Source organism: Symphodus melops (genome assembly GCF_947650265.1).
Source record: "Symphodus melops genome assembly, chromosome: 21".
Taxonomy (NCBI): Eukaryota; Metazoa; Chordata; class Actinopteri; order Labriformes; family Labridae; genus Symphodus; species Symphodus melops.
This window is the reverse complement of record NC_136711.1, coordinates 10,587,927-10,610,038: the sequence shown is the minus strand read 5'-3', so window position 1 is coordinate 10,610,038 and position 22,112 is coordinate 10,587,927. Positions and strand designations below refer to the sequence as shown.

The following is a 22,112-nucleotide window of genomic DNA, read 5'->3' as shown; positions in this document are numbered from 1 at the left end:
TATTAACTTGGTCAATTCCGTGTTTTTGTACCAAATGTACATATTTGGTGTGTAGTAAAGTAAGAGTACCCAAAAAGGATTCAGTAATACTGCTAGTTATTAGTAGTTTGGTAGTAGTAATTAATTAAAGAAATAAATTAAATGAGTATTCAAAGCAACTCTGTTAAGGCAGTATAGTTTATGTCTGCACCATTAAACATTACAGCATTACCCTCCTCTTCTGCTCTTGTCCAAGCCTTCTCTCTTCTTACTCATCACTCTCTGTACACTCTGATATTCTACAACAGGGCAACATAAAGTGATATTATTGTCATCTTACTGTTATCTTTTTATAACCTTTAGTGTAGAGGGGACAGTGGATGGATTTGGAAGGAGGGACAGAGAGTGGGGAGAGACATGTGGGAGAAACGCCACAGGCCGGACGCGAACCCGGCCATCCACGTGAGCACTGTAGCCTCAATACAGGGACGGGTGCAGTGCCACTGCGTCACCGGCGCCACCTGCACCCCCATTCATATCATTATTATTTTAAGCACACTGTAGCGTAACTTAAGGGTGTATTAAATTGGGCGCCAGACAGACCACTAAGTCCGTCAATACATTATATGAAAGTAAATTAAAGCACACTACGAAGCAAAATTAAATCAAGTTGAAATCCATATATTTAACACAAATTCAGGACAAACAAACATTTCATTCTTTGGGTAACTTTTGAAACACAACATAACCAAAAATGTCCCAACACTTTGGGGTTTTATAACCCTCAAAAAACAGTCCAAAGTTTATGTCCGTTCAAAAAAGGAAAAAATACATTAATGAAGCAAAAGGGGCTTGAGAGCTGAGAGGGTGTGTGTGGGGGAGTGTGTGTGTGTGGGTATCTTATAGTGGGGAAAAAGGAAGGGGAGCCTGGTTTGGGAAAACAGGGGAAGTCTGGAGATGAGGTAGGAGAGAGAGGGGGGGGGATATCACCTGTCCAGGGTTTTTTGGAGTAGAGGTTGAGTTGACAGTCGTCTTCTCCCAGTCATTCAAACATGAACTGATCCATGCCGACTGGATCATGCAGATCCCTGCCCTCAACAATCCCAGTAGAACCCACAGTGGTTGAAAGATCCAGAGAACCAAGGCAAAAAACTCCAAAAGTTCAGCACCTCCACAAAAACATTAAAGGGCTTTACCTCCTTTCCACCTTTCTCCTTTCTTCTCCACTGTCTCCTTTTTTCCTCTTGTTTCTCTCACCTTCTTCCCCAGGTGCAATCACTCCTAATCTTCTTCCCTTCACGACACGCCCCTTTTTTCCTCTTTCCACTCTCACACCTTTCCCAGGTGCAATCACTCCTAATTTTCTTCCCTTCAATGACACGCCCCTTTTTTCCTCTGCTGTGCAGCAGGTTGCCTCTGCACCCTGACTGCTACAACACATCTTGTACAACATGTTCACCAACAACACCAGTGATGGTTTGGCGCTTACCTGAGAGCTGTCTCTGAACTGCACTGTCTTGGATTCAGCATCAGGACACCAAGTAAACAATTTTCCTGGGTTGAACATCAATAATAATGCTGCCCTCTTGTTCGTTTTTTTTTTTCAAAGTTGAAGCTCCGCTCTCGTATTGGTTTAAACGCAGACAGTCCGAGATGGAAGTAGAGAAAAATACTTGCAACCAAGCATCAAATTTGACGACTTGAATGCCACTTTTTTTTTCTCTCTCATTCAATTTCCGGGGACAGCTTTTAACCGCGGACAGGGCAGCCTAATCGGGGACTTTCGCTGGAAAATCGATATTATATAAATATTCCGATCTAACATGAGTCTTTGCCTCATCCTGCCAGAACCCCAGCACATCATGTTATCTGGGACTGTACCCACTCCATTGAGGCAGTTACACTGCAGAGTTTCAGAGAACAGTAATGACACTGAGGCGGAAACAAGAAGACAGACAATTTACACATCCACCTGCTGTGTATAAGACACATTGTCCAAACTGTTAGCCAACTACAAACAGACTCACCTCCCTCCTGAACTGCGCCCCAGCCAGTGACCCAACTGTCAGTACCGTTGTTGAATGTGTTGTCAATCGTTGCCAGACACACAGGTCTGATGTAGTCTGGATTTGGATGCAAAATGATTGTGTCCACACTCTTGGTCACTTCATTTGGGTTCTCGCCTCGAAGGTTCTGACGGCCAAGAGAGACCTGCCAATCGGTGGGACTTGCACTGATTAAAGATGACAGAAAGGCATTGGTTTCAGGAAGACAGTGGACCAAAAGCATGGCAAAAGTACTGACTGAAAGACATTTGTTTCGACTACCCACCTGAAGAAGCAGTGAGCAGCAGTCATTACCCACTCTCTGTTGATGAGGGAACCACCACAAACATGGCCGCCAAATATCTGCAGACTGACCTGCCAGGGCCAACTTCCAGGTGGCGCGTCTTCACCTCCAACTATCCTGGTGTTCAGGGGAGTCATGCCACACACTGCAAACAACACACAAGGTATTGAAGATGGATCTAAAGTATCTCTGTCGGTTCACAAAGGGGTTCACATTATTTTAGAGAAAACAATCAGGACAAAAATGTTTGTAATAGAACTTGGAAAAAACAACAGCTAAATAACTAGACAATAAGTTGTTACAGTATATGGTTGTATTTTAATTTGTAAAGGACATTTTGTTTAGCTCTTGTATAGTTATTTGTGCATATAGACAATGTATTCTTCTGGTGTTTCTTAAGTATCCCTTCACTGTGTGTTCAATTTAAGAAGTGTTAGTTCAAAGTACATTTGAAAATTGAGCAGAGTACATCAGACACTTGTGCATCAAAGTAAGTACTTGCAGCTCTAGAAGATGAGAAAGCACAGTCGGAAGAGCAATTAGACATTGAACTTGTGGACTCAGAAAGACAAGACATTGAAAAATGTCAGAGAACGGTGTGGAGATTTTGAAAAACTCAAGATTGGGTTGTTGCAATCACCTTCTCAAGTTGAAATAGGTTAGACGATCAGAGAGACCCAAAAGAAAAAATGCTTCAGTATAACAGTGATTAACAAGGAAAGAAAAGTTTATGTCAAGGTATGAGGTTAAACTGACAAGGCCTAAAATTAAGAAAGAAGGCTCAAAAACTGATTTAAGTGAAATGTTTAAATCCATAGAAAAATTGGAGTCAATTAGAAAAAATTAGACAAAATAAACCAAAGAAAGGGTATAGTTTGTTGGTTAAACTGGATAATATCGTTGTTATTGTAGCAATATATGACTTAAAAATTGATTGATAATTCTTTTTACGAAAGAATTCCAAAAGTATTTGGTTGGTTAACATGTCGTGAATATAAATCTTTGTAAATTTGGTGGAGCTGTTGTAAAAATGTGTTCCAGTTACTGACATCTACTGGTTTAATTGTGTGTTGCCAAAGTGTTCAGCATGCGGCATTAACATTGAAGCAATGTGTGCTGCAGGAGCTATTGCCCATTGTAGGACACAGAAGGAGAAGCATGATTGAAGAACATGAAAGTTAGTTTAATTTGTAATGGACATTTTATTAAGCTTTTGTATAGTTATTTGCACTGATAAATGTTTGTGTCTTTATTTACTTAATTTTTAGTTGTTCACAGTGTTTGCTGAGAAAAAGGAAACACATTTTGGTCAAACATCACTTGGACTGTGGCTTATATGTACTGGAAGAACAAACTTTAGAGCAGTTAGAGGTCAAAAAGCAGAAAGCGAAAAAAACACTACATACGTACAAAAATACACTATAAAAGTAAAAGACAATAAAATAACAGAAGTTAACTGGAAAATACTGAACCATTATCAGAGTGTAGTGGTTTATGGCCTGAGAGAAAGTGTAAAAACTTGGATGTAACTAATTAAATAAAACTGCATCATTGTTGGTAGCTTGAGTTGATTCCTCTAAAGAAAACTTGGAAACTTGTAAATGGGTGTTTTTTTGTGCTCGGGGTTATGAGTCTAAAAAATACTACTGCTTAAGTGGTTAGATCAAGCCTTAAAGGTTAGCTGTCCTTCATGCCATCAAGTACCACATGGAGTGTGCTCAAAAAAAGTTAACTGTCAAATTGAAACCCCTCCTACATTAGAGTGTCTCAAACTGGCTGTCCAATTTCATCTCCTGCCTTGACAGTAGGAAAAGACACTCGGTGGTCCGTAATCACAATAGCTTCAAAACAAAACAAAAAGAGCTCATAAAATACAGAATCACAAGGTTTCTTTCATGGGAGTATGACAATGGCATGGATGATTACTACGGCAGGATTCCTGACGGGTAAGATGAGTTCATTGCTCCTATGGCTTCCATCATCTCGATGCCCCAACTAAAAATTAATGAATAATAATGTAATTTAATTATTTTGATTCATCATCTGTAAGATTTGTTCCTTATGCTTTACCTTTAATAACTGCTCAACACTTTATAGAAAAACTGTTAAGATGATCAGTTCCACATTTGCATTTTCAATTTAACCAGTCAAGTATTAAATGAAGCAGAAATAGGAGCATAATGAAAGGTTTCCTCCATCTGCTATTGCTGAATATGTATATACATTATATTATGTGATTTAATGTAATTCCATGACAGCAATAAAGCACACAGAACTGGACTGATACATAACAGGAGTGTTCAGAAGATCAATGACAAAAAATATGTTGACTGTGTAAACTTCAAGCCAAACAAATGTTTCTAATGATGACAAGAAATAGAAGAACCTAAAATCATAGAGAAGAGGAAAAAATGTGAATTTGGGACTAAAAATTAGTTACCAACATTTATGGATTTTCAATTAATGTCAGTCTGAGTTGACTAGATAAGAGGAAGCCAGTACAGTATTTCCTTAAAACGCACCATCTAATCATGAAATACATTATAGACACAAGGAAGTCTTTAGTCGTGTTGAAATCATGTCCATTTTTAGAAACTCTCATGTTGTGACCAAATAAGGATACAAGGGATGACAATACAGCTTTCTTGATGTCAGGAAATACTGTGAGATAACAAAAATAGAAATAAGGCCTCCTACATGTTGCCATGTCACAACTGTGTCTCATTAAATGCCAGAATAAACATTTGAAGCTCCTAAAAATAGGATAATTATGATATCGAACTACAATCATAAATGATCAGAAAGAGATAAACGTCTCCAAAAAGTCTTCTGGAATATGTTTCAAATGAAAGATTATGTAGGTTCAGAACCTTTTCTGACTCTGGCTCTCTCTAGTGGCATTATAGAGCAACACAACAGCAGACATTTTCTACATACATAAACTTGATCAATTTTCAAACATTATCTCGATGCACTGCCTGCTGTCACTTGAACTTATCCGTTGATTAAAACTGAAACATGAAGGTTTTTTTTTTTCTTCTCAGTGTTAAAAGTTGCACTGTGTTTTAATATCGATGCTGTGGCCTGGAAGACCTTACAAAACAACGCTGAAGGATTTGGATACCAAGTTGTGCAGAGACAATCTGAGTAAGTCAAATTCATAGATTTAAAGGGAAATACAGGTTTATAATTTGTCAATTGTCTACAAATTAGTTCTGTTCATTTCTTTTATTTCTGCTGTCATTGATGTTATGTCAGAAACACTCAAGTGTTGAGCATTTTAACATAGAAAAAAGGATTATGATTGATTTTGTTTCACTTGTCTCAATAAAAAAGTCTCTTTCACTTTTCTCTGGTTTTATTTCATCAGCATACTGGTCAGTGCTCCTCTTGAACAATATTCTCAGACAGGAAGAGGAGTAATCTATAGATGTTCCACCACTTCCTGTCAAAGACTGTCACTTCAAAGTAAGCAGCTACTCATTTCCCTATGCTGCTTTATTAAATATAAAGCTTTAGTTTATATATTAAGAAAGCGGCACCCTGAGAGAATATTTTCATGTTTTTTTGGGGGGGTGGTTTTTTACGCAGCACCAGAATTTGCAGTCAACATGTCCCTTGGTCTGGCAATGGCAAATGATCCTGCAACACAAAACACATTGGTAAGCAGAAAAACTGCAGAGCATCTTTCTAATATCAACGCATTGATCTGCAAATGGACATGTACTGTACAAACAATGGTCCTTATATTTGACATTATCCCGTTTAAGATCATCTTAATAACTTTTTGCTAATATTTTTGTAGGTGTGTGGACCAACCATCCCAAAAGACTGCCGAAGTATCACCATGTATGACGGTGTATGCATAGAAATAGGCAGTAACAATGGGGTCCTACGTTCAATGCCCTCTGCCCCTAAAGGTAAATATTTGTTTTTTTTTTTATAAGAGTAAGAAACATTTAATCATAGAAGTGTCGTAAAAGGTTCAATAATATTTGCACATAACTGAACATTTAATTACTTTGGAAGCACAACAGAAGATGCTCAGTGGCAGGAATCAAAGCATCAGAGTACTTTTCTTATTGCCAATACAGATACATCTGACCAGGCAGACACTACACTCATCATCAATGTAGAAAAAGATGTTTGATAAGTGTTAAAGTACTCGACTCCTCTTTTCGACAGCGTGTCCACCCCAAGCAGACATTGCATTCCTGTTGGACGGCTCAGGCAGTGTATATCCCAACCAATTTACAACAATGAAGAATTTTGTAAAGGAGATGATCAGCTTGTTCCAGGGTGACACAAAGGTAGGATTGAGTTCATGCGGGCCAGTCAAACCATAACATTTTTTTTTAATATCTTTAGCTTTATATGATATTATTTTGTGTTCTAGTATCATTTTACCAATCTATAAACATATCACTGAACTAATCATTTTCTTCCTTGTTGCAGTTTGCCATTGCTCAGTTTTCCGATCAGTTCAAGATCCATAATTACTTTAATACATTTGATGCTACAAGATGGAAGGATCAAATTAACCAAATACAACAGCTCGGTGGAGAAACTTATACAGCAAGAGCCATCCGTCGTGTTGTGTAAGTGCATTCAAAATGTCGATGACAGTTCCTGCTTTGATCATTTACAGACAGGAAGTGGATTGTAAGATTTCTAATATTTAACAGTTTAAAATTCACTAACAATTTTCATGGTATGTGATGTTTTAAAGATTTGAAATTGCACATTATTCAGGACTGCACTGTGCTTTTCCAAAGTTTAGGGTTAAGACCTTCATGTTACAAAAAGATAGTGGAGCAACTCAGGTTTTATTAATGTGCAATGATGACACTGGACTGATACGAATCAGGAGAACTTTAATGAATGTTGTTTTTGTCAAACCCTACTGCCCCTATCAATAAGACATGTTTATCATTAATACTGCAAAGTTCTAATTGACACAACTGACATCATTATACTTATAATTTGATTTTGTTTTTGTGTTTTTGTACACTGACTTCTATTGTATGAAAAATTCTCGTAGTGCTCAAAGAGTTTAAAAATCATTTTTTAATATTTACTTTTATTTAAAACAAATATTAACCAACAGTGATATACTTTGATTAAATTCTAGTTGAAGAAGGAGCAAAAATACCCACTTTTATAATATTATTGAACTTCCTGTTTTAACACCTCACAAACAAGAATCACAATCTGTATCAAAAGCAGGTGTCTTTTTTCTCTTTTTTTCCAGCGACCAGATCTTTTTCAAAGATAGAGGTGCAAGGACAGATGTGAAGAGAGTTTTGATCATAATTACAGATGGAAAATCTAATGGCAGATATGACATGGATACAGCAGTACGATCTGCTGAAAGCAACAAGATAGTTCGATTTGCTATCGGGGTAAGTTGTATCTGTGTTTATAGCTTTGTCTTTTTTTTTCCACCTGCATCAAATGTGATCAGTAAGAGTTTAAGCAGAGCCTGTATTTGACCTACAAAGTACAACATGTTGAACACTGTTTTCAAACATCTCTAGGTTGGGTCTGCATTTAGTTCACTGGCTGCGAAAAACGAACTACATAGGATTGCATCTTCTCCTTCAGCAGACCATGTGTTCAGGGTGGAAAGCTTTGAAGCGCTTGATAAAATACGAGACGTTTTGCAGAAGAAAATATTCTCTATTGAAGGTACGAATGTAAACTCATTATAGATCTAATTAAAATGAATAACATTTGTCTTGTTATAAAAATTACGAGTTTGTTTTGTCAGTTATTAAAAGACTTTTTTCATGCTGACCATCCATTCATTGAATGTAAGTCAACAGTAATAGAGTTGTTTTCTTTAGTACACCACAGTAAATCCAATGATACAAATAAGAAGTAGGATAATTCAAACTACATGCAGAGCAAAGTATTTGTCATTTATGTTGCTTTCACAGGATCTCAATCGGCTGGAGAGACACTGAAAAGAGAAATGTCTCAAAGTGGATTCAGTGCAGCTTATGCTCCTGAGGTAATTACAATTACAAGATATCCACTAGGCAGTAATAAACTTTTGAATGTGTGAATTTTTTGAAAAACACGTTGTTGAAATGTCTCAAAATTAATTAAAGGGATTATGGATGAGTATCGTTGGTGCTAACCAGTGGAAGGGAGGCTTTGATCGATACACAGCCACACCCAGGAGCTTTGAACCTGAAATGTTGTCTGACAGTTACCTGGGTAAGAACATGCAATTTTTCTTGTGCATTTGTATCACTAACCTTATGAGACAATGATTAACAGTCCTACAAAGCTGGTTATCAACCTGATAGGTAAACCCAGTTTCCAAGAGTGCGTTCAAATAAAGGGGTGGAGTGAGCCTCATTCAACCTTTCACAATCATCACTGCGTCTGACGCCAGCAGATCATCAAATCTAACAAACACTGAACAAACTATATTAATAATATAAAGATGGTAAAAAAAAACTGCAGGCTGCCATAGACTAAAGTTGTATAAATGCAGGTATGACAACTGGCAGGTAAAAGAAAAATCTGACTCTGACTCTTTCATGTGGCGAGTATAACAGTTTGAGAAGTTATATTTCAGCTGCAGCTCTGGTGATCACAAACAGAGGGACATGGAGACACTAAACATTAACATAAAAATATAATTCAAAGCCATAAGAAGGATATCAACACTGAAGTTACCTCGCTAACCCAAATCTTGCATCGGAGTTCAGGCCCCTGGTCAGGTTGCTGGCCCTCTCCTCCGCTGTGCCATCCAGAAACAATGACTCTCTTATTCCAGGATACTCCATAGCAGTTGCCAAAACAGTGCAAGGCTCATTAACAATTGTTGGTGCTCCAAGACATGGTCACGTAGGAACTGTGATGGCAGTCCAAGAAAACAACGCTGCACAAATGATCGATCCAACCAAATATCAGGTTTGTGTTTACACTTCCGAAAAGAGGCTATAAAAAGATGTCAAGCAAATTAAGAATACAAGCTTATTTTACTCTTCTTCTTGTATGTGATTATATGGTTGATGATATGCCACTTATTTCAGTTTCAGATTGGGGAATATTTTGGGGCTGAGGTTCGTGCAATGAATTTGGATCTTGACAACTTCACTGATCTAATCCTCATATCAGCCCCGATGTACGTAGACGATGACAGAGAGGGAAGAGTTTATGTTTGCAGCTTAACTGGTTTGGTAAATTACATTAATCTAGTTTTATTTATGAAGTTGCATATTTCTTGCTCTGCGACCATTGAATCTCATCCTTGTGTTTTCACCAGAAAGTGGACTGTCACTTAGATTCTCCATTGGTACTGAGAGGGGCTGAATCTGACAAAGGAAGGTTTGGGTCGTCTCTTGCCGTATTGCCTGATCTAAACAGCGATGGTTTCAATGATTTGGCTGTTGGTGCACCTTTGGAAAATGACATGAAAGGCAGTATCTACCTATTCCATGGCGAGGGAGGACAAAGAGGAATTAATCCTGATTTCTCACAGGTTAGCATTATTGAGAAGGCAGAAAAGCTGCAATTTTATTTTAGATTTTTAAATGTTTCTGCTTTCAAGTTTTCCCCTCAAGCCTATATAAGATCTTGTACCATGTAAAACATAGCTGGTGTACACTTAACTATACAAAAAAACATACTTTGACTCATTGTCTACATTCATTGGTTTCTGAAGAGGTTTTATGAACACCAACTATACAGTTGCTTCATTGGGAATGCTAACTCCAATTAATAACCTGCTAACTAATAAGTAGGCTTCCTGTAAAACCTATTCTAAGTTATCATCTCATCTTTCCACCTAACAGTTTAAAGCAGGGTTTCTTAACTTTTTGACCTTGGGGCCCAACATTTTCAGGGCAAGGTAGTCTGGGGCCCAATCGAGTGAATGGTTCTGATTTAACTTTTGCGGTCATTTTTATTTAATAGCTATTTGTGTCACTATGTTGTAATAATGAATCCTGTTCTTCATTTGTATGTTTTTTAATCAATATATAACCTATACATAGGCTAATTATGCATAAAACCTTGCACAAGTTAAGATCATTTAATTAATTTTGCTCATATAAAACCATGTTTAAGTGCATGTTTGTCAAATAAGTAACACAATATAAACTTAGCAACAAAAGCAATAAAATTAGGTGCTCAATGAATTTAGGTAAATTTGTTGAAATTAAAATGAGCATTCTGTTTTGTGTAGCGCTGCCCCCGTTGCTGTCATTATTTTTTCGTTTTAAGAACCTCTCCATGACGTTTCCATTCAGATTCAGGCCCCGTTTACACGGAGACGCTGTGACAGCAAGACGAAACATTTGGACATGCGCAGTAGTCGACAACAAACAACAATGGCGGCGGCTATGTGCTTCAGCAGCTATTCGCGTTGTATCGTCTTTTAAAACAGAACCTTGATATGATACATCGTGTATGTCGCCGCCAAAAGAGCAACGAATACTTGCGGCAAATAGTTCAACATTTACCCAAGCACAGGGCGACCATATGCAGCATTTAGATAAAACCTGGGAGAACTAGCCGCTAAACAGGATGTTGTGGAGGAAGTGGTTATACTGCTGAGTGTCGCGCGTGTCGCGTTGTAAAGTTCCACTACTTCTAACTGATGATACTGCCTCTGGTGGTCGGAGAGTATACTGCAGGCCAACGATCACGGCCCTTAGGGCCCACAGATGCAAACATATTATCCCCTTGCGGCCCTGCAGGTGGCGCTCGCGGCCCTTCGAAGGGCCCTATGGTTAAGAAACCCTGGTTTAAAGGGATCCTTCACCCATTTGCTTGCAGTTTTGTATTATTAGAAACCTGGTAGTGTCACGTTCGCTGGTAGGAAACAGGGAGGAGGACCCAAGTGCGGATAAATAAGATTTATTTTAACTAAAAAGGCAAAACACAAACTTACTTAATAAATCCAAAATGAGGAACAGAGCATATCCAAAAAACAAAATCCAAAAACCACAAGGAGCAAGGAGACAAACCATGACAAAAGACACCGACAAACTGCACCAACAAAAGACATAAGACAATGATCCGACAAGAGGGAAAGCAAACACAGAGACTATATAGACAGGGGTAATCAGACACAGGTGAGACTAAACAGACAGGTGAGGACAATCAGGGTAATCAAGACAGGAGGGAAACACAGAGAGGCAGGAAACTAGACAACACTGAAAACTACAAGGTAAAACATGGAACACAAGGAACTAAAGGATGTATGAAAACAGAATCACAGGGAGAAGACAATACCGAATAAAACTGGAAACACTAACGACTAAACAAGTAAACACCAAGAATCATTCACACAAGTAACATTTTTGAATGATCATGCATCCCACCCTCATTTTCCCCTGAGATGGAAAAGCTCTGTAGGCCTATATAATCAAGGTCTGATAATTAGTCTTATTAGAACACACAGGGAAGTATGACACAAATTCACGATTTTTGCGTTATTGGAGGCTGCTTTTTGACCACTGATACGACAGACCTATTACAGATCAGTGGGCGGGTCCTCACTCCCAGAATTGAAACTTAATGTCCACCATATTGCTAAGCTAACAAGCTTTATGGAGAAAGCTAATAAGAACCGAGAATGCTACTCCAGGGGGACATGAAACATGAAAGAGAACTTGAGGAAACGTCATAAGAAGAAGGAACACACAAAAACAAGATTCTATAAAAACCCCTTCAAGTTCCCTGATCATTACGAAGCAGGAGCTGGAAGGACATTTTGAAAAGGTCCACTATGACACAAAAAGGCACGAACAGATAGTTATCCCACATGACATCCCGACTATTAAACCTCCTGAATTCGACCTGGAGACTGGCCCTCCAAAATGGAAGGAAGCAGAGCATACAGTATGGCGTGTAAGATCTGCATCAACCACTGGGCCGAAAGGAGCCCCGTCTCAGCTCTACAAGAATGCACCAGATGTGCTACGCTATCTTTGGAGGCTCACAAGAATAGTGTGGCAGAAGGGAATAATACTTAAGGCGGGGCGAAGGGCTGGAGGGCTGCTAATTCCCAAGGAGAAAGGATGCGACAGACATAAGTCATTTCCGGCCAATCTGCCTTCTCAATGTTGAGGGGAAAATCTTCTTCAGCGTGATAGCACAGAGGTTGTCCACCTACCTGGAGAAGAACAAGTACATTGATACATCCATACAGAAGGCTGGCATTCCTGGGTTCTCTGGTTGCTTGGAGCACACCACTATGATCTGGCACAAAATCCAAGCAGTGAAGAAAGACAAAAGAGACATCCATGTCATCTTCCTTGACCTGGCCAATGCCTTCGGATCAGTTCCCCATAACCTCTTCTGGGAATCTTTCAACTTCTTCCACGTTCCATCATCCATCACTAGTCTTGTCACGACCAGAACAGAGACTCAAGCGTACGACTCAGGGTAAGAGCAAAAAACAATCCTGTTTATTACAGGCAGGGTTCGGTACACGGGTAATCAGTCAGTTCCAGGCAGAAGTACAAAAAACGGCAGGCAGGGTTCGGTGCACAAAGATCAGTCAGTTCCAGGCAGAAATGGCTCGGCGTCCCACGCTACATAACTAACATCAGCCTCTTCGGCAAAGGGGTCCTTGAACTGCCAATCACAAGCCTCACCGAAGAGTACAAGTGCTCTAAAGTAACACTTCAGATGACTTTAAAGGACTCCAGAGACACCATCCGAAGCGGAGCATCATGCTACGTCAGCCCTCAGGCACAGTGACATTGTAGGGCAGGAGTGCCCATTGCCCAACCAGTCAATCGCGGTCTACTGGTTGACCGCGGACTGATTCCCAGTCCACTGCGAGTCAACGTAAATATTGCACAATCACAGCCAGCATGACATCACGAGGAGGGGCTGCGGACGTCTTCGCACCGACCGCGTTGCTATGATTGGCGACAGAGCGAGATATGTATTGCAAGATATGTATGATAGGAAGTTGACAGCTGTCAACAGTAGCTAGCAGCTAGTCAGAGCGTTTACACACTCCCAAACTTAACGTGTGTGTGTGTGCGTGCGTGCGTAAGGAGGGAGGGAGGGGTTGTGATGTAAAGGATGGAGGGAGGGGATGTGATGTAATTGATTTTAATGTTCAGCACTTTACATATAAATTGCTATATAAATAAAGATGATTGATTGATGCCTTGTGGTTGTGTGACAACAAGAAAGAGCGTTGCGAAGTTAGTTACTGCAGACTGGAAACAACGTGTGTGGGTTTGACATTGGACTGGTAGATCACGGGAAGTTGGCTACTTGAAAAGTAAATCTTGGGTCAAAAAAGGTTGGGCACCCCTGTTGTAGGGCATGTCCAATTGGGAAGAGGAGGCTTTGACCTTTCAGCAAGTAAGACAACTTGTCATAAGGCCCTTAACATCAGAGAGGAGGAAAATGGTAGTCGACGAGGTGCGCTGTCAGGAAGTGGCAGAAAGAAGAGCAAAGGCTGTCTCTCTTGTCAAGCAGGGGCAATGGATGAGGTGGGAAGGCCTGGAAATTAGAAAGTTCAGCTGGAGGGAGCGCTGGGAAATGGAGGCAAGCAACATCAACTTCATCATCAGAGCCACCTATGACGTTCTCCCATTTCCAAAAAATCTCCACCAATGGTATGGCGAGGACCCAACCTGTGCCCTCTACCCAAATCCAGCAACTCTCAAGCACATCCTGACCGGTTGTTAGACCAGTCTCACTCAAGGCCGTTACACCTGGAGGCACAACCAGGTCCTCAAGGATCTGGCAGCAGCTCTTGAAAACAAGAGGATTACAACCTCACGGCCCCAACCTTCACCCAAGAGAGACAGAAAAAGCCCAACCATCCCCCTACTAAACCAGAAGTTAGACAACTCGGCCAGACTTGGTACTCAGGTCCCCATCACTGAGGTCCGTCTACACCACAGAGCTCACAGTCCCATGGGAGAATTTAACTGAAGAGGCCTATGAGCACAAGAAACTGGGCTACTCAGAACTGGCAGCAGACGTTCAACAACGAGGATGGAAAGGAAAAGACTCTCCAGTTGAAGTAGGATGCAGAGGTTTTGTGGCTTCTTCCACCATCAGGCTGCTGAAAGACCTTGGCATCCATGGACAAGCTCTGCGACAGACAGTGAGGTCAGTCTCTGAGGCGGCCGAAAGAAGCAGCCAATGGATCTGGATCAAGCGGAAGGACCCTTGCTGGGCTCAAAGAGCAACAACATAACCTGCTCACTAATCCCCCCTCTAGCTGAACTGCTAAACAGACTTTTCCAAGCCAGCAGCTTCAGCAAACAATGAATAACATGGAAGTTACACCTCACCGACCAGAGACAGCTTCTCCAATCCTCAAGATGTCAATCTGAACTGCCGAGCGGGCTTTTCCAAGCCAGCAGTATCCGCCACAAACAACAAGGAAGTGACACCGACTATCCAGTCGGTCGCTGAAGGAGGGTGCCCAACTCTCTCGCTCACTTCCTGGATCCTGGATACTATCACATAGAGGTCACAAACAGGGTCTACGATCAGCTCTATGCTTGATTTTGGGAACAGGGCGTCACCAGTTAAACAACTGGGCAATTCTCATGATTGGGCAGGGGACAAAAGCTTAGATTTGATCATCCTGGAGCTGGCCACCTTTGATAAGGGTGTCTAGTGTTAAAAGGCCTGTACACTGTGACTCAAAGGTACACTACTGATGATGTGTCCCATGGTTCATGATTCCCTGACTATCTTGTATGGGTCCCTGACCCGTTCCTTGTGAGTCCCTAACTCGTTCTTATGGATCCATGTCCATAACCTACTCTATCTATTTATATGAATGGTTGTTTCGTACCCTTTTGATGACTTGTATCTATTAGAATGGTTGTTTCTTATACTTTTCATAATTTCAGTCCCTGACTATTTATAGTCCAGGAAAGTATTGGTTTGTGTGCATGTAAAACACTTTGGTCAGCTGAAGCTGTTCTAAATGTGCTATATAAACTTGATTTGACTTGACTTTTGCTTAGATTCCCAAGATTTACATCTTTCCCATGTCTGAGATACAGCTCTCACGCCACTCTCAACATCAAGGCAAATCTCATGTGTATTACCACCCATTGGCACAATGGACAGTTTTCCATCATGTCCCGTATTTCATGATTCTGTAAAAGGAGCAACACAGCTACAGTGGGAGTTGCCTGCTGTGCTGTGAACTATTTGAGTTGTCTCCTGAACCATCAGCAACAATGTGTCCTTATATCAGTCAAATCATTCACTGCCCCTTATTATGTCTCCTTTTCACCATAAAATATACAAAGTAGAAGATTTACATGACAAATAAAAAAATCTTTCTCTAAATATATCTTTAAAAAAAAAAATCATGTTTAATCAACCAAAATTGTGTAAATATGATTATGTCTGCTTTAATATTGTGCATTTCTATATCAGTTCAAATGAGGATTATTTTTTGGAACCAGCACAAGTGGAAACTTGAGGAGCTGCAGCAGTTGCACTTTCATATTGGCTTCATTTTTCAACAAACAGGATTGCCTCTGAAATATAATCCATACATTTTCCCTCTACAGAGAATCACTGGTTCTGAAGTCATGTCAGGACTGATGTTCTTTGGCATGTCGGTCAGCCAGTCGTCTTTTGACCAAAGTGGAGACAGCCTGCCAGACTTAGCAGTGGGCTCAAAGGGCAGTGTTGTTTTACTAAGGTAAGAGGTTCTTATTATGCAAATAAGTCTCTACCTTTGGTGCTAATTTATCAATGAAATGTTAAAATTTTCATTGTAATGTATACCAGTCAGAGGTTAATAAACCAAATTGATAGTTTCTTTGCTCTGATTTAACACAAGTATTAACCTGTAAGGGATTGATTCAGGCCTCTTAAACTAGTTTGGTCTTCTGTTGGACCTAAACTGAAGTTTGTGTTTTCCTGCTTTGTTCATTTCCAGATCAAAGCCAATAGTGATGGTTGAAGCTACAGTAACATACAATCCAAACCAAGTCTCCACTCAAAACTCAGACTGCTCAACACCATTGACAAACAAGGCTACAATCTGCTTTTCCATGACCAGAAACACTCCAGTGGATACAGGTTCCTATATCTCTCTATTTCTCTAAACCACGTAGGTACTGTCTCTCTAATCCAGGACTTTCTGTGACAAACGTCTTAATAACTTTAATCTATTTCAGCTCAAGCAAGGATCAACTACACTCTTACGCTGGACGCCACCCGCAAGGCACCAAACAACCGAGCTTTTATCAGAGATAAGATACGAGAGGAGACCAGATCAATTACTCTTGTTTTACTACAAAAACAATGCAATGATATTGACTTCTTTGTTCAGGTGAGCTATCAGACAACAAAAACGAAGTCTTGTACATCCTGTAGAGTCAGCTTTTGAATGGCATTAGAATAAGTTACTTTAACTTGCTTCTTACACACTGAAATATGTCAAAGTATTTCTTAATCTTCTTGCAGGCTTGTCCTGTGGATGCTCTAAATGAACTGCGCAATGAACTCAGATTCACCTTTGAAGGCTTGCTCTCTAACAGAGGTCTGAGCCCAAGTCTTGCCCAGCAGGCTCAGACGACAAAGTATTATCCTGTAAGTTATCTTTGTAGATTCCTTAATTCATTGATTGGTTTGAAATTGCAAACACTTTTAAGATGTCTGTATTGAAAACATTGAACAACAAAATTTCAACAAAATGCTATTTCTGATGTAAAATAAAACTTTTAAGGCATTATTTTACATCTGTGATTTCTTGTCAATAAAATCATACATATCAAGATATTTAACATAATGAGGCTCTGTAATGCAATATGATTCTTTCTAAGCAATGTTCATTCATAACTACATTTAATTCTTAAGTAGGTACACAAACCTATAACTGATGTTTTGCGTGCTATCATAACCAAATGTGTTTTACCTCATTCTCTCTTCCACAGCTCGGATTCGAGATCAACTGTGGCAAAGACGGCAAATGTGTAGATGACATGAAAGTGGATTTCAACTTCACGAGGTGAGTTGCAAACATCTAGCCAGTCAGATGACAAGAGACAGTTTACACGCTCACATTCAAAAGTATGCCAAGAATTATTAGGGAATTATAAGGGAAAATTGCAAAAATCTGGGAATAAATTCCTTACCAGATTGGCAAAATATCTGATAAAATTCCCTCAGTACAAGCCAAGGTCAAGCCTTTCGCTCAGTGAATTGCTGTGCCTTTTTGAGCAGCTAGCTCAATTCAAAAGCACCCCACAGGTTGTGATTGCACAACAATGCTTGAACAGAATTCTCTTATTAGTTTTGGTTACGCCATAATGATAATGTGTAATTTCAAAGCTTTACAATGTTGTGGAAGGGCGACCGGCATGACACACAGCAACTAAAGCTACATACACCCACACAATCATGACACACAAAGGCACACACACGAAAACACACACACACAGCGCTGTTTCCCGCTGCCTGCTCCAACATTAAATTAAAACATCTTCCCTCCTTTACGCCTCTGTTACAACTTTTGCAAGGTGGAAATGAGGCAAAACAACTCACCTCACTATTCTGCCTCCATGATACTGGAGATAGTGGCGTCAGTATCCTGCTTTAAACTGACATCTGAAAGAGCAATAGACCTTTTTTCCTTTACCTACACCTTTCTTTTTCCTTGTCATCTGTCAGATCTTCAGAGGTTAGAGTTGGCATCGATGAACTGTTGAATGTCACTGTCTCAGTGGAGAACTCAGGAGAAGACTCCTACAACACTCATGCCATTCTAACATACCCCGCTGGACTCTCCTTCAGGAAGTTTACGGTTGTGCAGGTGAAGCGTTAAGATCAAGTCTGTATCAAGTTCATCACTGGTCTGATTTTCTTTCATGAGTTTTCATGGAGAAAACTTTTTTTTATTTGTTTTTAATACAGGGAAGAATTGAGTGCAATTCGTTGGACAGTGAGGATGGTTTATCACGAGGAAAGACAGACTGCACTATTGACCAGCCTATTTTCAAGAGTGGCACTACGGTTTGTTTGTTATTTTATTTTAGAAGGAGTCATCTCTCTGCTGTAGAAATATCTCTAATGGCTCTCACTTCCTCAATTTTAGGCTCTTGTCATTGTCTCCTATGGGATTCAAACCAACAGTCAACTTGGCAACAATATTTTTTTTACTGAAAATGCTACCAGGTACAAAAATATTAGGTATTCAGTTTGTTTATGTGCAATAGTCAAATCCCAATTTGTAAAATGATTGGACCTCTCCTTTAGTGGGAATCAGGAGCACTCCCCCTCAAGTAAACTCTACAAAATGAAGAAGATCGATGTGAAGTACAGCATTTTTGCAACAATTGAAAGGTTTGTGTTGCATTGTGTTGAGCACAATTGATAACTTAAAACTAATAATTATAGAAACTTTGTTCCTTTCATTCAAAGTTGACATTTTATTAGCTAATATTGAGCTTGTCTCTTTAGTTCCCTCAGCTACAACAATTTCACCTATGGAAAAAATGACTTGCAGAAACCAATCCAACATACAATTTCGGTAAAATCTATAATCATTATAACAGCGATTATTTTTATATGTATTCTCTATTTAAACACAACTTTCCTCTCTCTAAGGTCACAAATGAAGTCAGAGCTCTGAATTTCACAGTAGTGATCAGGGTGCCTGTAAAACTTGGTGATAAAGACATTTGGGTGGAGTCAAGCAGTTTTCAGGTAAGTTGAGAATTCCCTCCGATAAAAACTCTTAATTTGAGCTTTTTTTGTTTGCATCTTCAGCCTTACATACATTTGCATTATCGTGGTTATATGAGGATAAGATGTCTGTTAAACTGAATAATCAGATTTTTTGGTTTTCAGATCCCGGAGTGTCAAAGAGAAATAGATGTGAAACCAAAAGTCACAGATTTCATTGCACAAATACAGAAAAATAAGATTGTGGTAAGTGTGCCTCTGCTGCACAGTTTGTTGCAAAGACTTAAAGCTTAAATGGTTAACCCCTTTGTTTCTTAGATTCCTTTAAAACATTCCACTGCAAAGTCTCTCTAAAATATGGCAAATATTTGATTTTTCTATATATGCAGAGTTTCTTAAACTGTTGGAATGCAGTCACTTAAAGGTCTTTGTCTTTCTCTGCTATTTTCCTTTTTTCAATCACAACAGGACTGCTCTGTAGCCACATGTGGTGTGTTCAAGTGCAAAACATTCATGGGAAGACTGGAGAGTAAAAAGTATCAAATCTCTGCCAACCTTAGCTCTCGATGGATAGAACAGGTAAATGATTTGTGTTTGTAATTTACCTGATTGAATTTGAAAGTTGCCAATATGTGGCTAATAATACCATTAGATTATATTATATATAATTATCCAATAACATTTTCAAACAGATTGGACTTCAATCTGCCAATTTCCTCTTGACCAGCACAGCCACTCTGGAGTACGACAAAAAACAGTACATTTTCTTTTCAACAGGATCTTCTAACACCCCCCCTGTTCGCAAGGTGATTGCACAATGATACAACTATTAATACTTTTAAATGAGTTTCTATCTAATCCACATCCTCTCTTTTTTCCTGACAGATTGAGACGGAGGTAGAGGTGTATCCTGAACCTGACTTCACCAAAGAGATTGTTGGAGGATCTCTGGGAGGACTGGCTCTACTGGCTTTGCTCACCGCTGGCCTATACAAGGTGAGATACTGCAGACAAACTCTTTCAGTTTATATGCAGCATGCAAAGATATTAATGGGGAAATATTATGGAAAATCCACTTTTACAGTGCATTTGAACATTTATTTGGGTAACCTGTGCAGGTCTGGGATTTTTATTAGGAATGATATCTACTGGGAAAACTCAGGGGGGTTAATTGCATTTAAAGAGACACACACCAAAACAAAACTTTGTAAGAGAGCATACAGGACCATAAACCTTCTCTGGTGCTTGATTGTTTTACTTTGACCAAAGCACTGCACAGGTTTTTCGTTCAGACCACAGGGACTGATTTAAATGTGGAAAAGGCGGATAATCGGTCCACTTTGAAATCATTTTGACTGTTCGAGTTTTTTAATATTGAGCTTGACTTATTGTGCACATTTGAATGTTTTCTGCTTTCAGGCTGGCTTTTTCAAGAGTAAGTACAAGCAGATGATAAGTGAGGACGCAGGAGAAGGAGGGAGTCCAGGTGGTGATGGAGAAGAACCTACACCAGAATAATGTTATATATTTATCTGCTTTGAAATTTCTGCCATCTAAACATGTCATTTTATTTTTTAATAGTTTATTTTTTAACCCTCACTTCAAAAACCTTTACTGTTGAATTTTCCTGGACTAAATTATCACATCAAAAATGATCAATATTTTTGTTATTAGAAAATATGTGTTTATGCTTTGTCAATGTTGTCAAAATTAATTTTCACTTGTCACAAAACTTGAGTCATTTTCATCTTCTTGTGTTGAAAGAAAGTCAAAGGTATAACATAAGTTACATTCAAGTTTTCCTTCATCTTCCTGAAAAAAACCGTTTGACACATTAAAAACATTATACAACAGTAAAATGTAAACTTCTGAAGTACCTCATGATTGTAACAATTCACTTTGAGTCAATTCAGAATCCACTATAAAATCCTGTTATTTCCATACAAAACAGCTACACAACCTCGCCCCTAGCTACATTTTTGACCAGCTTGTACCAAAAAGATGAATTGCACAGCACGCTTAGTGATGAGTCTTTGTTGTGATAAATTATTTTAAAAAAAAGAAGAAAAATAAAAAAAAGTCAGTGTCACGACAAAGGAGGCAACCAACACTTTGAGTACAGGTCACAAAGAGCTACATCATATTAAGTTTGTTCTCTCAAAAAATAATACAAGAAGGGGAAGAAAGAAGAAAGGATGAGCAAAAGGAAAAGGGTGTAACGTTGATGACAGCTGTCTGTCTCTCTCTCTCGCGCGCGCGCGCACAGCGCGGCACCGTAATACGTTGTACAGATTTGCCGTTTTTACGAGCAGCTCCCATACAATGTAAAGGTGAATGATTGGCACTTGCACCTTCTACAAATAGTTTTTTAATTGATTGAATGTGATTACAAACTTTACATAAGCTGATGTGAACACAGCACTCGCCCATATATGGCGAGCTGACACCTGTCACTCAGCAGGATGCCTGGATCTCTCCTCACACCACAACTTCTCTCCTGAGGCCGTTATTCCTCTAATCCTGCCTGTTTCTGCTCTCTATCACATCTAACAGGTTCATAATAATAAGCCAGCACACCATTATATGTAAAGGAATACATATTTTCTTCCTCTTTATTGACGGGAGTGACACTCGGATCCATGATTTTCTATGTTAAACAGACGGGGATTCAGTGGGACTCCCTTATGTTACGTCACAGCCGAATGCGGAAGTAAAGAGCAAAGACGTGCGAAAACGTACTAAAACGTCTCCAGGAGACCCTGGGGGTTATTAATTTCAGAATTTCTTTAAAAACAGTATTGTTAACGTATTTTCCTATGATTAGTTAAGTTTTGTCTTTAACCTGCAATATGCTCTTTAAGTGTGTTGCAATGACAATTTATGGGACAAATTGCACGTCTCTATCATGCAACTCTATCATGCCCACATCTGAGGCAGTTTTATCAGCACAGAGAAAAGCTCACGTAACAACATGAATACATTAATACATAAATTTACAATCTTCAGAGAAATTCAAAAAATAACTTTCAACAAAAACATGCTTACCCCTGCTCTTTCTCCCTTTCCCCCAGCCTGGCACCCAACATTGCCTTCCAATGGGAAAGGTTCTGTCATGTTTTGGG

The 22,112-nt window shown here is 39.4% G+C and overlaps 2 protein-coding genes across 2 annotated transcripts; one reads left to right on the top strand and one right to left on the bottom strand.

Moving 5' to 3' along the window:
• Positions 1-456: 456 nt before the first annotated feature.
• On the bottom strand, positions 457-22,112 carry LOC306842240 (testisin-like; the record flags this gene model as incomplete). Its single annotated transcript, XM_079372366.1, has 5 exons — positions 22,036-22,112; positions 2,311-2,473; positions 2,007-2,212; positions 1,861-1,911; positions 457-500 (listed from the first exon to the last, which is right to left on the bottom strand). The coding sequence occupies exons 2-5, from the start codon at positions 2,463-2,465 to the stop codon at positions 457-459; spliced, it is 456 nt and encodes a 151-aa protein (XP_079228492.1). The 5' UTR covers positions 2,466-2,473; positions 22,036-22,112.
• LOC306842070 (integrin alpha-M-like) lies at positions 4,137-20,687 on the top strand. The gene is made up of 30 exons (XM_079372104.1): positions 4,137-4,274; positions 5,373-5,475; positions 5,699-5,796; positions 5,920-5,990; positions 6,134-6,248; positions 6,514-6,638; positions 6,784-6,926; positions 7,580-7,730; positions 7,866-8,016; positions 8,268-8,341; positions 8,442-8,550; positions 9,119-9,255; positions 9,378-9,524; positions 9,611-9,826; positions 15,867-16,000; positions 16,241-16,383; positions 16,482-16,636; positions 16,771-16,896; positions 17,241-17,314; positions 17,977-18,118; positions 18,220-18,318; positions 18,401-18,480; positions 18,562-18,648; positions 18,766-18,835; positions 18,913-19,011; positions 19,156-19,236; positions 19,459-19,569; positions 19,683-19,796; positions 19,876-19,986; positions 20,410-20,687. Exons 1-30 carry the CDS (start codon positions 4,232-4,234, stop codon positions 20,506-20,508), a joined length of 3,408 nt encoding a protein of 1,135 aa, XP_079228230.1. The 5' UTR covers positions 4,137-4,231; the 3' UTR covers positions 20,509-20,687.

What these genes read in the sequence shown, in the direction of transcription:
- LOC306842070 (XM_079372104.1), top strand. Translation starts at nt 4,232, where the DNA reads ATGACAATGGCATGGATGATTACTACGGCAGGATTCCTGACGG. An exon ending in TGTTCCAGGGTGACACAAAG is followed by an intron (nt 6,639 to 6,783) that starts GTAGGATTGAGT and finishes TCCTTGTTGCAG; the next exon opens with TTTGCCATTGCTCAGTTTTC. An exon ending in ACACCCCCCCTGTTCGCAAG is followed by an intron (nt 19,797 to 19,875) that starts GTGATTGCACAA and finishes TTTTCCTGACAG; the next exon opens with ATTGAGACGGAGGTAGAGGT.